General features: G+C 43.3%; 1 protein-coding gene across 2 annotated transcripts in view; it reads right to left on the bottom strand.

Moving 5' to 3' along the window:
* Window positions 1–16,038, bottom strand: part of pikfyve (phosphoinositide kinase, FYVE finger containing) — a 66,531-nt gene that overhangs the window by 9,275 nt on the left and 41,218 nt on the right. For both annotated transcript variants that reach the window (XM_061840873.1, XM_061840872.1), the window contains exons 24-33: window positions 14,853–15,024; window positions 14,454–14,632; window positions 14,255–14,368; window positions 8,378–8,486; window positions 8,137–8,291; window positions 7,962–8,058; window positions 7,836–7,893; window positions 7,633–7,767; window positions 7,437–7,557; window positions 5,430–5,525 (exon numbers count right to left, since the gene is read on the bottom strand). In XM_061840873.1, coding sequence (XP_061696857.1) covers window positions 5,430–5,525; window positions 7,437–7,557; window positions 7,633–7,767; window positions 7,836–7,893; window positions 7,962–8,058; window positions 8,137–8,291; window positions 8,378–8,486; window positions 14,255–14,368; window positions 14,454–14,632; window positions 14,853–15,024 — 1,236 coding nt within the window. The remainder of the gene's footprint in view (window positions 1–5,429; window positions 5,526–7,436; window positions 7,558–7,632; window positions 7,768–7,835; window positions 7,894–7,961; window positions 8,059–8,136; window positions 8,292–8,377; window positions 8,487–14,254; window positions 14,369–14,453; window positions 14,633–14,852; window positions 15,025–16,038) is intronic.

Below are 16,038 nucleotides of genomic sequence, written 5' to 3'. Positions count from 1 at the left end.
CATTGGGTCTGGAAGGTGTCAAAGCTTACATGGATGTCATCATTTACACCATGAAAGGATTCAGGAGTTCTTCGAGAGACAGAGGGAAACTGACTGTCCATCTTGCAAAGTGCAAGTTTGGAAAGGCTTGAATTCCAGGTTGAATTCTTGGGGCATGTTGTTGGGCACGACCGGGTATAACCAGTTGGTGCTTAGGTGGAGAATTTTGTACGCACTAATGCACTCTTCAGAGTGTAAAGTTGTGTTTGATGTTTGATACTTCTCTTGTATTTCTTTTCTGTAGTTACTCTTTTAACCTGTTTTGTTACTTAGTTATATTACAACAGAAAGTTTCTCTGCAACTTTCCTTTCCCTAAGGGGCAGAGTGTTATGAGTACGTGTATTTTTATTCTCTGTTCTATTTATTTTTCCTCTTATGCTTTTAAGTTGTTATAATGCGAATCTTTGTGACACTGTTTCCTTTCATAATTTCCTTCCTTCCTGATAATGTGACGCGTTTTCCTCTAATGCTCTTGGGTCCGTGTGACGCAAACTCTTTGTGTCCTTTGTGATGCAGAAGTCTGAAATTTTTTCAAGGATTACCTATATAAGGACGAGAAAGGCGAACAATGAGGCTTCTTCTTACGACCTCACTGCTGCTCTGGGAAGCTACGCTGGTTGGAACACTAACACGGACGCCTGCCACCTTTCGTTTTTGGACCGTCTGGAACTTTTGCTAACATGGAATACTCGCTGGGACGAATATTTGCTTGTTTGGGAACACTCGTTCAACATTGGTGACTATTCTCTGTACTGGCTGTGCGACTCTGTTCTTGAACTATGTTAGCTATTTTATCGCGTTTGTGTTGCGTTGATGTGTGCGAGATTAAATTGTCAAACAATACAACCAGCTTGTCGCATTTTGCTGGTTTGAACAAAGGGAACGTTGGTCTAAATTTCCACGTAACGCCGCTTTCTTCACTTCCTTATCACACTCACCGTTGCTCTGTATTGTTGACTCCAAGTATTTGAAGTCGCCCACCCTCATTATCTCTTTTCCCTGGAGCTTCACTCTTCCCCCTCCACCCCTCTCATTCTTGCACATATATTCTGTTTTATTCCGGCTAATCTTTATTCCTCTCCTTTCCGGTGCATGCCTCTATCTTTGTAATTGTTCCTCCGCCTGCTCCCTGCTTTCACTGCAGATTACAATATCATCTGCGAACATCATGGTCCAAGGGGATTCCAGTCTAACGTCATGTGGCAGCCTATCCATTACTACCGCAAACAGGAAGGGGCTCAGAGCGGATTCCTGATGCAGTCCCACTTCCACCTTAAACTCTTCTGACACACCTGCGGCACATCTCACCACTGTTCTGCTGCCCTCATACATGTCCTGTACTATTCAAACATATTTCTCCGCCACACCGGACTTGCACATGCAGTACCACATTTCCTCCCTTAGTACTCTCATAGGCTTTCTCTAGGTCTACAAAGACACAATGAAGCTCCTTCTGACCTTCTCTGTACTTTTCCATAAGCATCCTCAAGGCAAATAATACATCTGTGGTACTCTTTCTAGGCATGAAACCATACTGTTGCTCACAGATACTTACTTCTGTCCTGAGTCTAGACTCCACTACTCTTTCCCACATCATTATTGTGTGGCTCATCATCTTTATTCCTCTATAGTTTCCACAGTTCTTAAAAATGGGAACTAGCACGCTTTTCCTCCATTGTTCAGGCATTTTCTCTCCCGCTAGTATTCTCTTGAATAGGTTGGTCAAAAACTCCACAGCCACCTCTCCAAATTGCTTCCATACCTCCACTGGTATGTCATCAGGACCAACTGTCTTTCGCTTCCATTTTCTTTATTCATTAACTTTTCAAAGTCCTCTTTCCATCTACTTAGCACGCTACTGGCACCAGTCAACATATTTCCATCGCTATCCTTAATCACCTTTACTTGCTGCGCATCCTTCCCATCTCTATCCCTCTGTTTGGCAAACCTATAAAGATCCTTTTCTCCTACTTTCGTATTCAACCTAGTGTACATGTCATATGCCGCTTGTTTAGCCTTTGCCCTACGTCGCATCTCAATGTATTAATTTCGCCTCTTCTTAGTCCCCTCCATGTCCCACTTCTTCTTCACTAATCTCTTTCCATGGATGACCGCCTTTATTTTGGGGTTCCAACATCAAGTCTCCTTCTCCCCTTTCCTACAAGAAGGCACACCATGGCTCTGAGTACATTGGCAGTAGTATTCCAGTCTTCTGGGAGTGCTTCCTGTCCATCCAGAGTCTGTCTCACCTTTTTCCGAAAAGCCACACAACATTCTTCCTTTCACAACTTCCACCACCTGATTCTCTGCTCTACCTTTGTCTTCTTAATCTTCCTACCCCCTACCAGAGTTATTTTACACAACACCGTCCTATGCTGTCGAGCTACACTCTCCCCCACCACTACCTTACAGTCAGTAACCTTTAAATTACATCATTTCCACATAATATAATCCACCTGCGTGTTTGCCCCTCCGCTCTTGTAGGTCACTCTATGTTCCTGCCTCTTCTGGAAATAAGTGTTCACCAATGCCAATTCCATCCTTTTTGTGAAGTCCACCACCATCCGACCATCAAAGTTCCTTTGCTGGATGGCGTACTTACCCATCACTTCTTCATCGCCCCTGTTTCCTTCGACAACAAATCCATTGAAATTTGCACCAATCACAACTCTCACTGTCTGGGATGCTCAGAACTACTTCATCTAGTTCCTTCCAGAATTTCTCTTTCAACTCGAGGTCACATCCTACCTGTGGGGCCTAGCCGCTAATCACATTATATTGAATACCCTCAATTTCAAATTTCATCCTTATCACTCGATCTGATACTCTTTTCACCTCCAACACATTTTTAGCCAGCTCTTCCTTTAAAATAACCCCTACTCCATTTCTCTTCCCATCTACTCAATGGTAAAATTATTTAAACGCTGCTCTTAAAGCCCAAGTGTCATCCCTATAAAAATGAAAAATATATAACATTATTCACTTCAATGTCTATACGAAAAAATAAATGTGAGCGGAGAGCGCGTCATCCATGCGCAAAGTTGCAGAAGTGTCATACTATATCCAAGTGCTCGCCATATTGGCCGCATCCACCGTCCATGATGTCACCCGGACATTCGCCAATGAAAACACGTGGTGCACCCTAACTATGGGAGACAAACGCGCACTTCTGACACGGAAGCTCTCGAAAAGGAGAACACCACACAACCGAGTGAAGTTACCGGGGCAATGTTACACCATTGTTTCGAGCCCTCGGGGCAATATTACACTATTGTTTCGAGCCATATTCAGATAATATGCGATCACGGCCAAACCACATCCCTGTCCGATCCTCTTCCGCGGCGGAGATGAGCCATCGCGGCTCATCGCAGACGGCTGGTGTGGCTTATGACGGAGCCGAGTGGTGCTGCTTTCGGGGGTTGTTCATAGACAGACACGCAGCCTTCACGGAAGCCGTGACCGCCATTCAGCGCTTCAGCCGGTGTGGCTGATTTTCGCCGCCATGGTGGCATATAATGGAGCCGAGCCGTGCTGCTTTTCGGGAGACATTCATACCCGCCACAGTACTCGATGAACACCGTCGAGCCGGGGCGCATTACTGCACGCACACGGCTGAGTGAGGCATTCTTGGCCGGGTGTTCCAGATTCGCCGCCATCCGCACAGCAGCCCGACGCCCTCCGACGTGCACATAGACATATTTCGTATGCGGATCTTTTGTTATGTTATGAGCGACCGTGGTCCGCCCCAAACTATCATTTTGTTTTTGTAGCTGTATACACGCCGACCTGTTATTTGGAACCCACGAAGTTTTCGTCCTCTGCACCCGTGCAATCCATTTTTCACAACAAACCGGGTGTTTTGCAAACTTATGAAGGGTAAGTCCATTCTCCCAAGTGTTCAAGCAATTTCCAGCAATGCAATGAGGCGGAATTTTGGCTAACACGGAGGAATAACGAGCTATCTTCCCGGAGGTAAAACTAATGGAAACAAACAAATCCACTTGGGGGCGCCGCTGTCCTTTACGTAACTTCCTGCTTCTTCACAAAAACAAATCCCTCAAGAGGATTTTCATATATTTCAAAACCATACTAAAAATCATCCATTTCATGGCAGGAGCCCTTTTAACGCCTTATTCCCTTTCCACTTGCTCTCTTGGATGCACAATATTTCAGCCTTTCTCCTAATCATCATGTCAAATAACTCCTGAGCTTTTCCTGTCATAGTCCCAACATTCAAAGTCCCTACATACAGATGTAGGGTCTGTGCATTCCTCTTCTTCTTCTCCCGACTTAGCCGCTTTCCTCCTCTTTTTTGTCTTTGACCTACATTATCTGAATTTCCACCTCGGCCTTGCAGATTAACAGTGCCGGGGGTGGGTGTAGTTAGCCTGGGCCAAAACCTATCCATTATGGAATTTGTATGATGAGCGTTCATTGGCACAGTTTTACGCCGGATGCCCTTCCTGACGGAACCCTCTGCATTTATCCGGGCTTGGGACCGGCCTACAGGTTGCACAACATTGTACTCCCCATCGAGCTCCAGATAGTCAAAAAAAGCAATCAAATAAACACAGTCAGCACATAAGGTACACAATTCACATACTACCTAATCTATGTGAAGGTTAAAGTCAAATAGAAGGAATGAAATAAAGTCAGCACATAAGGAACACAATTCACATACTACCTTGTCTATGTTAAAGTTAAAAGGATATGTGGATAAGTAAGGTTCGAGTATGAAAATATAAAGGATATGTAGATTTAAAGGATATGGGGATTAAAGAGATTCAGTCCACAATGGCTCTCACTTCAGGAGGTGAAGGTTGAGTCCACTTGTGCAAATTCCTATACGTCCTCACGGTCCTCATTGTACAAGTTGTGTAGGTTGTCCAAGTTATGTAGTTACTCACATTCGATGTTTCTTCAACAGCAACGGTTTGATCACAAACAAGTCTCGTTGTTAGCCAGCTAAGGTAAGGTAGTCTGGGCAGAGAATCAAGTTAATGTTGATGTTTCCACTTGTCCAACTTCCTCCCTACTCGCACTCACAATCCTTGATGTATACGATACGTAGGTTTTGTAGGACATGTAGGTACTAGCGTTTGATGTTTTTCTCCTCAGCAAATATGTTATTACAGACGTGTCTTGTTGTTAGCGAGCTATGCTAGGCTAAGCTAGGCCGAGGAGCTTCAAGGCGAACGATATGGCTCCAATTTGGGTACTAAGATTACACAGATGATGATTTTCAGTCCGCTGAAGTCGTCACTAGGGGCGTCCTACGTCGAGTAGTCACAACATTTGGTCCAAATTCATAATAATCCATCCATCAATTTTCGGAACCGCTTTGCCTCACCAGGATGGCACTGATGAATATACAAGTATGAATGGTTACCTGAGCGCGAAGGCAATGATTGAGCTCGGCTCCTTTTCACACACGGCAATGGGCACTCGCTCATGTTCATACATCAGGTAATGCTTGTCTGGATCACTGCAACACAGAAAGTGATGTCACATGAGTATTTGAAATATTTGAGTATTGAAACAGGCATCAAATATATTGAGTTTGGCATTTGTCATCTGATTTAGGTCAACAAACTTCTGCTCAATTTATTTATATATATATATATATATATATATATATATATATATATATTTTTTTTTTTTTTACACGAGAAAACCATGGTCATGGACAACCGTAACGTATCCATGTATTCCAGACAGCTGGATTTTGTGAGCTATGCTATGACAAAAAGTAAAAGGCATTTACAAAAGAGTAACTGTCAATGAGTGTACATAGACCCATCCAAAGGTATTGGAACATTGAAGACAATTTAATTTTTGCTTTACGCATCAAGATGTTAATGGTGCATCTTGAAATAAAATCTCAAATGTTAATTTCCCCTCATTTTATTCTTTTGAAAAAGACAGAAATAAAGGAATTGGCCTTACTGTTCCAGAAACTTGATTGAATTTTGCCAAATTATTAATTTTATTTAAAGTGAGGAGCATAAGTATTGGAACATACTGCAATTTTGCATGTTCTCCTACTTTGAAATCATTGAGGGGTCTGAAATTTTCCTCTTAGCTGCATGTACAAAATGAGACAATCCCCCCCGAAAAAAATCTGGAAATCACAATGTATGATTGTTTTAATTTATTTGTATGTTACTGCTTCAAATAAGTATTCAAACACCTATGAAAGTCAATGGTTTATGGGCTGTCGCTGGGAAAACAGCATTTGAGATTTTTTATTGGGTTTATGATTGGAGACTGCCTAGGCCACTCCAGAATCTTGATATCCTTCTTACGGAGCCACTCCTTGGTTATACTGGTAGTGTCCTTCATTGTCATGTTGGAAAACCCAGCCACGCCCCATCTTCAATCTTGAGGGAATGAGGTTGTTCTGCAAAATCTCCCAATACATGGCCCCGGTCATCCTCTCCTTAATACAATGGAGTCGTCCTGTCCCATGTGCAGAAAAACAACCCCAAAGCTTAATGCTTTGACCCCCATGCTTCACAGTCGTGGTGGTGTTTTGGGGATGGTATTCCTCATTCTTCTTTCTCTAAACAGTCAGAGTGGAATGAAGACCAAAAAGTTACATTTTGGTCTCATCTGACAACTCAACTTTCTCCCATGACTCGTCTGCATCATCCAAATGGTTATTGGCAAACTTAAGACGGGCCTTGACATGTGCTGGTTTAAGCAGGGGCACCTTCCATGCCATGCATCATCTAAAACCATAACGTCTTAATGCATTACCCACAGTACCCTTGGAAAAAGTGGTCCCAGCTCTCTTCAGTGTAAAGATTTTAGATTTGGAGTTATATGCTCAGACCGGTTTGTTCTGGTCAAAACTTGAGCTGCAGCATTCTACACGAGCTGCAGCTGTTTCATGCTGTTTGGGGAGCCAAGTAAGAAGACAATTACAATAGTCAAGTCTACTTGAGATAAGAACATATAGGAGTTTCTCTTGGTCTGCTTGACATGTGCAAACCTTCACTTTAGATATGTTCTTCAGATGGTAAAAGGCACTTTTAATAATTGATTTGATATGACTGTTGAAGGTCAGGTCGGAATCTATCAGAACACCAAGGTTTTGGACTTGGTCTTTTTTTTTTTAAAAGGTAGTGAGTCCAGGTATTGACCTAATGAGTTGGTCTGCTCCTTATCTTGCCTTATTGCTTGTTCCTCCGTTTGTTTGTAGGTCTTATTTTAAATAACTGTGTAAAATAATTTAATTTTGAAACTACAACGGCATGGTTGTAAATAAGACATCCCACCAGACAAATTGTACATTTTTTAATACATTCCAATAAAGTTTCATCAAAATGTTAACATGTTTAAATCTTGTTGGGAATAAAATGTTATGTTCTGTGGTGGCACGTGCAACACTCACAATGGAAAGGGAATTGAGTTATAGCTGTTGCCTGGCAGGAAGTTTGCAAGAATGGCCTTCATGGTCGACTTCTCCTTCACCTGACTGTCAGTGGAGCCCAGCAAGTGTCCGTCAAACACGTCTGGTGAGCCGAGAAAATGCAGAATATCTCTTCACGGATGTAGAAAGAGAATTGCAAGTTGCAGTAAGCTTTTACCTTCTGGGATGCTGACAGAATCTGGCTCTGTGAAAGAGGGGCAAGGCGTGACAGGCTCAGCTCCAGGTTCCCCGGGCGACAGCAGCATGGTGGAAGAGGTGGATGTGGAGGGCAATGTGTTAAGGTGACGATCCTCTATCCAAAGTGAAAATTCATTAGGCTTGTTTTACTGAACGGGATTTAACACAAGGTCATATTCCTACCTTTATCACCATTCTGCACCACTGGCGAGGGGTTACGGGGTGAAGAGTCCAAGGTGCTCTGTCATAAAAACTAAACACGTCAAGCATTGACAAAATTCTATTATTAGCTGAATGGACCACGCTGACCTTACTGTCATCAGCAGCAGTCTGTCGGTGGCGGCCTGGGCTAGGGGGTACCGACAGACGCTTGCGGCCTTTCTCCTGCTGGAACAAGTCTTGCAACCTGAGATGGAATCAAGAGAAGTAAGTGAGTGACAAGCTTAAAAATATGACAGCGGTTGAGAGCACCCGCATTTATGACCTGCTGTTCCACGACTGCAGCATCTCACAGAGGCTCTGCTTCTTCATCACCAGAGACTCTAGGACTGCCTGGAGCTGCTGCGGAGAATCCATACAACAGGCCTGAAGTCGTGCTTGGAGCTTCTCAATCCAGCTGCGCAGCTCGGCTTCCTCCATCTGCACACAGACACACCACTGTGAACATTATAAAACAGCAAGAAAAGGAAATCTACTGTAAATGCAGAAAGGGAGCAAGGATGTACATCTTTCTGGGCAAATAGGTCCTCCATCTTCTCCTCTCGCGATTTACTGAAGGTCTCAGTCTTCAGAGAGGTGAGGCGGTCATCAATGGCCAAGTACACCTGCGTTACTCTGAGATCAGACATACAAGACACATTGAGGCCGTATATCATACACTCAAACACATTTGGTAAAATGGAATAATTAAGTAGTTAACACACCCCTGGGCCACTGGAAATAATGGAAAACCAAACCTGCTTCACAGGCAATCATTATTAAAGGTCAAGTATCATGCCTATAAACATTCTAAAATAGATATTGTAATGAAAATATGAGCGTTAATCTGAGATGACACGCTGTGGCAACCCCTAATGGGATAAGCCGAAAGAAACTTACTTACTAATGAAAAATACATAACATCATTCACTTAATTGTCTATACGAAAAAATAAATATGAGCGGAGACTGCGTCATCCATGCGCAAAGTTGCAGAAGTCTCATTCGACATTCAAGTGGTACCCATATTGGCTGCATCTTTTGTCCGTGACGTCACACTGGGACATTTGCCATCCATCCGATCCACTTCCGCGGCAGCGATAAACAATGCCGCCCACGAGTGACGACGTGGCCAAACTGCCTCCCATCTGATCCACCTCGGCGGTGGTGATGAACAACCCCGCCCACGAGTGACAACACCACCGCGGGCAAACTGCCTCCCATCTGATCCACCTCTCTGGCGGTAAGAAACAATGACGCCCGCGAGTGATGACGACACCCTGGTCAAACCGCCTCCCCGTCCGATCCACCTTTGCGGTGGAAATGAGCCACCGCGGCGCAGCACCGTGACGAGCCACCCCGGCGGCGCCACGACCGCCGATCACGGCTTCGGCCGGGGTGACACATCGACACATTTCGCACCCCTGATTTACGGATTACGCCCCCCCCCCGAGCTATTGTTTTTTTTTTTAAGTAACTCTATACACCTACCTGTCATTTGGAACTCACAAAGCTCTCATCCTTTGCATCTGTGCAATCCATTTTTCACGACGAACCGGGTCTTTTGGAAAAGTATGAAGAACGAATCCATCCTCCAGAGTGTTCGAGCAATATACAGCAATACAACGACCCGGAATTTTGGCTATCACGAAGGAACAAAGAGCTACCGTCCCGCAGGTAAAACTAATAGAAACATATGAGCCCACCTGAGTGCGCTACTGCCCTGTACATCACTTCCTGGTTCTTCTCGAAAACATATCCCTCAAGAGGATTTTTATGGCGGGAGTTTACAAAAAGCCATCCCTGTTCTGGCTGAAATCCCTGGCAGACACCAACAGTGAAGGATGGAATGAATGGACAGTCATGCTGAAGTATGAGTCTTTCTTCTTCTTCTTTTCCTTTCGGCTTGTCCCGTTAGGGATCGCCACAGCGTGTCAGCTTTTTCCATCTTAACCTATCTTCTGCATCTTCCTCTCTAACCCCAACTGCCCTCATGTCTTCCCTCACCACATCCATAAACCTTCTCTTTGGTCTTCCTCTTGCTCTTTTGCCTGGCAGCTCCATCCTCAGCACCCTCCCACCAATATACTCACTCTCTCGCCTCTGAACATGTCCAAACCATCGAAGTCTGCTCTCTTGAATCCTGTCTCCAAAACATCCAACTTTGGCTGTACCTCTCATGAGCTCATTTCTAATCCTATCCAACCTGCTCACTCCGAGCGAGAACCTCAACATCTTCATTTCTGCTACCTCGAGTTCTGCTTTGTGTTGTTTCTTTAGTACCACCGTCTCTAATCCATACATCATGGCCGGCCTCACCACTGTTTTGTAAACTTTGCCCTTCATCCTAGCAGAGACTCTTCTGTCACAACACACCAGACACCTTCCGCCAGCTGATTGGACCTGTTTCTTCACTTCCTTACCTATTGGGCCTTTTTTGGGCCTGTGGGACACCAGAGGCAGCTAATAGGTACTGGCTGTACCGAAGTATGGGGTACTGAATCCTCTGATGCGGGCTGTTTGGTTCCTGTACGGATGGTGTTAAGAGTTTGGTCCACATTGTCGGCAGTAAGTCTTGCTCATTTCCAGTGAGGGTTGGACTCTGCCAAAGCTGCTCTTTGTCATTAATTTTGTTCATAACTTTGATTTTCCAGATTTTCTAGGCGCAGCCAAGGCATAGAGGGGTTCCGGTTTGGGGGCCTCAGGATTGCATCTCTGCTTTTGCTTATCAACCCGCGATCTCCGATTTTCACTGGAGTGGTTTGCAGCAATGTGAAACGGCTGAGACGAGGTCCTCAGTCCGAAAAGGGCGGTGTGCTCTCTCCAGGTTGGGGATGAGATGGTGCCCCAAGTGGAAAAATTTAAGTATCTTGGGCCCTAGTTCCACGAATGAGGAAAGAATGGAACAGGAGTTTGACAGGCAGATCGGTGCAGTGTCCTAGGGATGTTTTACTTTGTATTGGTTGGTTGTGGTAAAGAAGGAGCTAAGCCAAAGGCGAAGTTACTGGTCAATCTATGTTCCTACACTTACAATTGGTCATGAGCTGTCGGTTACGACCAAAAGAACAAGCTCCCGGATACAAGTGGCCAAAATGAGTACGGGATATCTCTTAGAGCTAGGGTGAGAAGCTTGGTCATCCGGGAGGAGCTCAGAGTAGACCTGCTGCTCCTTTGCATTGAGAGGAGCCATATGAAGTGGCTGGGGCATCTGATTCGGATGCCTCACGATCACTTCCCTGGTGAGGTGTTCCCACCAGGAGGAGACCCAGGGGACAAGCCAAGACACACCAGAGAGACTGAGTCTCTCAGCTGGCTTGGAAACGCCGCAGGATCCCCTGGAAGAGCTGGATGAAGTAGCTGGGGAGAGGCAAGTCTGGGCATGCCTTCTAAAGCTACTGCCCCTGTGACCCAACCTTGTCTAAACGGTGGAAAATAGATGGATGGAAAAAAAACAGTTATGCTCTATCTGAGCAACTCAGTACTATATTGTTCTTAATCTTTGGATGTTTTCAGGACTTATCTTCTAAAATATTTAATGTATTGGGAAAAATTATGAAGATGATTTTAAGTGGACTTCAAAAGAAACATTACAACAATGTGCATGTATTTGATGCTTGCACTTTGGATTTGGAAGGTCTTGGGCAGATTATACTTAACAGGGTTCATACTCAGTCTGACCAAAAAAATTTAAGGGCTTTTTAGGGGCATTCTTAGAGGCTGACCCAAAAAGTTTAGGGCTGACACGGAAAAAATTTAGGGGCGACACGAAAAATTTAGGGCCATCGTGGGAAATCAAGAGTAAGGAAAAAAGGCTCACCCAATGGTGCCATCAACCGTTCTTGGTTCATCAAATGTTCCAGTATTTCAGTACCTGTGACAGTGATCATCTGTCGCCCCTTGTGGTAGTTCTCATTGATATGACCATTGTCAACGTCTTCACATAACAGAAAACAGAAAAACAGATTCTAACTACAATTGCAACTATATACAGAAATGTCTTCTACTGATGTCTGTTTCAACACCCCTATTCTAACTCCTTGAGCCTACCCAGTGCCTCCTCTATTTGTTGCTGCAGAGGTGCCAAAATGGCTCTCTTGTCCTTTGCTCTGCCTCTGAGTGCATTGGCCTCAGTGATAAACCTCAGATTCCTCTTTTCTTCTGCCTCCTCACAAAGCCTGTCAGCCTTCTCAATAAGCGTTGATATGTCAGTCTCTTTTCTGGCTTTTTTGGCTTTGAGGCAGTAGAGATGAAAAGTGGGCAGCGATGCCAAATGTAGCCAGGTACGAAGTCTTCCTTTCCCCACAGTGGTAGTTTTTAGCAATCTTACTGTCTGTGAACATGACTGCAAACACTTTCGAATTATTTTCACAAGATTTGTAACTGTAATGGCTCTAGATCACTTTTTAAGTCCACACGATCTCTGCCTTTAACGAGTCCGTCTTCGTGTATTGAACTACGTTCATAAAGCCTGACTTCTGGCTGGAAGGTGCGCATTAGGGATCGCAACCGGTTACAAATCACCGGTTATAACCGGTTTTTGTTTTTTTTTAAAACCGAAACCGTAATCGGACTTTCGAAATCGGTTCAAATTTCCAATCATTTCTTCCGGTTCCGGTACTCCACATTGCGCTATTTTTTCAACATTTCCACTTTTTTCAAGTTTCGCTGTTAGAGTAAAGTTGGACTCAAAAGAAAATTCAGTTAAATCAAAGAAACATCAAACATGGAATCGAGGAAACGCTCAGTATACTTTCATGCCCTTTCTGAAAGTCCGAAAGAAGAATGTCAACATTAAAACATTTAAAAAAAATAAATAAATAACTTACACGAGTGCGTTATTGAAAGCCACATTCAACAAGCTTGTTTGTCAATATTGTATACAAACCACCCCATTACTGCGGAGTAAATTAGCGATCGATGGTGTAGCGCCGGAGAAAAGGAGTCGGAGTGTCGGACACAAGAACAAAACTTGTTTTATTGGCAGACATCAAAACACTACACGCATAACGGGAGGAATTCTGTGAACTCGTCACTCCGGAAGAGCAACAACAAAAACAGTCCGTGCGGAATCCCACACCCCAACTCGAGGTCCCGTGGGTGAATTATGTAAACACCACTATGGTACCGGTTTTAAAACCGGTTATTGTTTTTTTGCTACAGCTGTTCGGTTAAAACCGGTTATGAAAGTAAGCGTTTTTTTGTGATCCCTCGTGCGCATGCACTGCTAGTACCACTGCCTGAAGTTGATGCTTCACTATCTTGATATTTTAGAAACAGATTCATACCAGCGGAAGATGAGAGAGTCTTCGCCAAATCAGCGTGTCTCCTGTTTTTCCAGTGCGACTCCAGCGCTTTGACGCCCATCTTTTCAAGCTGGTAACTCTGCTTGCACAGATGGTAGTAAAACATGTGCCGATCTTTTGGATCTCGACGAACCCAGCTCCCAAACTCCTTACTTTCAACCCAAGCTTCTTGAAAAATGCACTTCCCCATGATACAAGTTGGATCGATGAAAGAACTACGCTACATCGTAACGAAGACAAAGTGAAATGCCTACTCACGGAAACAAACAATGGAATATCGACAAGATGGCGACTAGTTGTCAACACGGTGACTTCCGTTGACAATTTCCGGCTGATTTGGACGCCAGACGGATATCTATATTTTTTTTTTAAATAAAAGATTATTTTTAGGGAGAATTTTGGCGGTAGAGGTCCTCCCTTTGATTTTTTTTTTTTAATTTAAAGCCTTTTTATGGGCTTGACCGGTTTTCGAGCATTTTAAGGACTTTTAGGAATCCCCTAAATGCACCTTCGAAAATTTAGGGTTTTTTAGGGACTTTTAGGGCCGTGTGCGAACCCTGTTATATGGCAACACATAGGAGCACAAATATGGTGGGAAAAATCTACATAGAGAGCATAGGGGGTACGGAAATCATATGGATAGATACTGTAGCTGACTGGAATCTAGACAATTAAGACATGCTGTGAAATGAAGACAAAAGATTTGTGGAAAAATTTGCACATTATTTATGTTATAGAATAAATATTGACTAATGGGTTAAATTGTAAATTTAGATCAGTGCCTTTGGTAGTTTCGGCCACCAGAGAAGGTCTTACCAGGAACTGACTTCACATCACTGTTGTACAGGGAAAGTTTTTAAGACTTTTAAGACTGTGTGTCTGTATAGAGTAAAATGTCGGCTGTCCAGGTCACAGTAATTGGGTAAAGCTGAATCTCACCAAGTGGATGGTTCTTCCACAAACAAGAACAGTCCAGTTGCCATAAGTCAACCTTTCAGCTGTTTGATTTTGGAGGTCCCATTGAATTAAGTTATTGGAGATTTTTGCAAGTTTTTTTGTGACAAACATTGACAATATGTTGCAGGCTATAGGGTTGATTTACTTTTGAGAGAAGTCTTTCAAGTCCTGCTGTAGAATGGCTTTGGAAGGCCCCAGGTTCCTGATGAAAATCTTGGGACGAGGAAGACTAATCTCCAACAGCCTCACAGACGTGTAACTAAAAGGTTGATGAAGTGTACATTTTAATGAACAAATAAGTGAATGGACAGCATAAAGTTGTACCAAATGAGGGTTAAACCTACCTGAAGGAGGCCACCATCTGGTTGTAGGAAAAGTACTGGTGGTAGTCTTTGTGGATGGAGTGTCCACAGGGCTCTGCATTGGCCCGCCTCGTGTACTGGTGTCCATAGAAGTGCAGCTCCAGGTATTTGGCAAAGGACATAGACCATGAGTCGTTGGACAATGGCACCACAGGTGTTACCTGAAAATACAAAAACAACATCAGAGAAAACAAAACAAGTAGATGTGGTACCCCTCCAGTACTGATAGAAAATTCCACATGGTCTGAGAAATAACTTGAATCTGACCAATCTGTGGGTTTTTCTTTCATTAACAGTTACCAACAATTTTGCCTATGTCCCACATGGATAAACCCAGTTAACCTTTATTTAAGCAAGGTCATCTTGAACATTATTAGCTACCTGTTTGCAGATGCGGCACCAGGAGTAGTTGAGAATTGTATGCTGGTAACCAGGAACAGGAGAGTCGAGCTCCTTCAGGACAATCTGCACGCAGCCGTTGCCGTGAACAAAGCGGCGGATGTGGTGCACCATAGGAGTCTCACAAAAAATGCTTGGACACTGGTAAGATGACCTGAAATGAAACAAAACACAAAATTGTATTGGAAAAGCATGCCTTGCTTGTTGGTGATGTGAGGCAAAGTCTAAAGTGTATTGATAACGACAGACCTGGAAATCTGACTGCTTAGCACAATATGAGTAATACAATTAATAAAGGCAGAGGTTTTCCTAGGAATACCTATAAAAGGCCGCAAGGTGGTAAATTGCGCTGCAAACAACTTCCCATTCTTTTTTTTCTGGGCCTGATCGATTTTTCAGCCATCTGAAAAAATTGCCAATTTTAAAGCTTTTTAAAACAGTAATAATCAGAAGATTGTCACCCATTTTTTTAATTTTATCATTTTTTAAAAAATACACATTACCGCAAGACAAAGATGATGACATTCTTGGATGTCAATTTTATTTTTAGTCCAGTTTATAAAACAGTACTGGTACATGCTGAGTGGTGTCTGAGTAGAATATCATGATGCCAACTACTGAAGACCTGTGACGTCACATCATTTAGTGGTTACTCTTCTCAGTAACAGTAGTGGGCTGAATGGGGCTTTCTCACAGGTATATTTACAAGTTTGCACTCAGTCTGAGATGTGGCACTGCACCAAAGTCAGAATCATTCAAGTAAAACAATGTTTGTTTGTCTTTTGCCAGCAGTGAGACAACAAACAAGTTAAACTACACCGAAAACTGTTGGTCAATCAAGTAAAAAAAAAAAAAAAAGTATATGCAATTTCAGCAAGTGTTTCCTAAAGCTTTCTGTTGAAAGTGTAACCTACCAATGTGAAATAACATTGTAACTCAAGGTCATGTGTTTTATACAAATGTAGGCTCCCTGGTAAAACTAACTGACAGTAAAATAACTGAAAACCCATCTCTTTGAAAGGGAAACTCATAACTGTTATACCTCTCTTAAAGATGCAGGTCTCCGGTAACTGTGACTTCCTTACAAGCCACTACAAACTACAAAACTATTGTAATTCTGCTACAAACCACAATAATAGTGAATAAACAATGAAGAAACTCGTGGTGG

This window comes from Syngnathoides biaculeatus, chromosome 14 (assembly GCF_019802595.1).
Source record: "Syngnathoides biaculeatus isolate LvHL_M chromosome 14, ASM1980259v1, whole genome shotgun sequence".
NCBI classification, from domain to species: Eukaryota; Metazoa; Chordata; class Actinopteri; order Syngnathiformes; family Syngnathidae; genus Syngnathoides; species Syngnathoides biaculeatus.
This window is presented reverse-complemented; position numbering and strand designations above follow the sequence as displayed.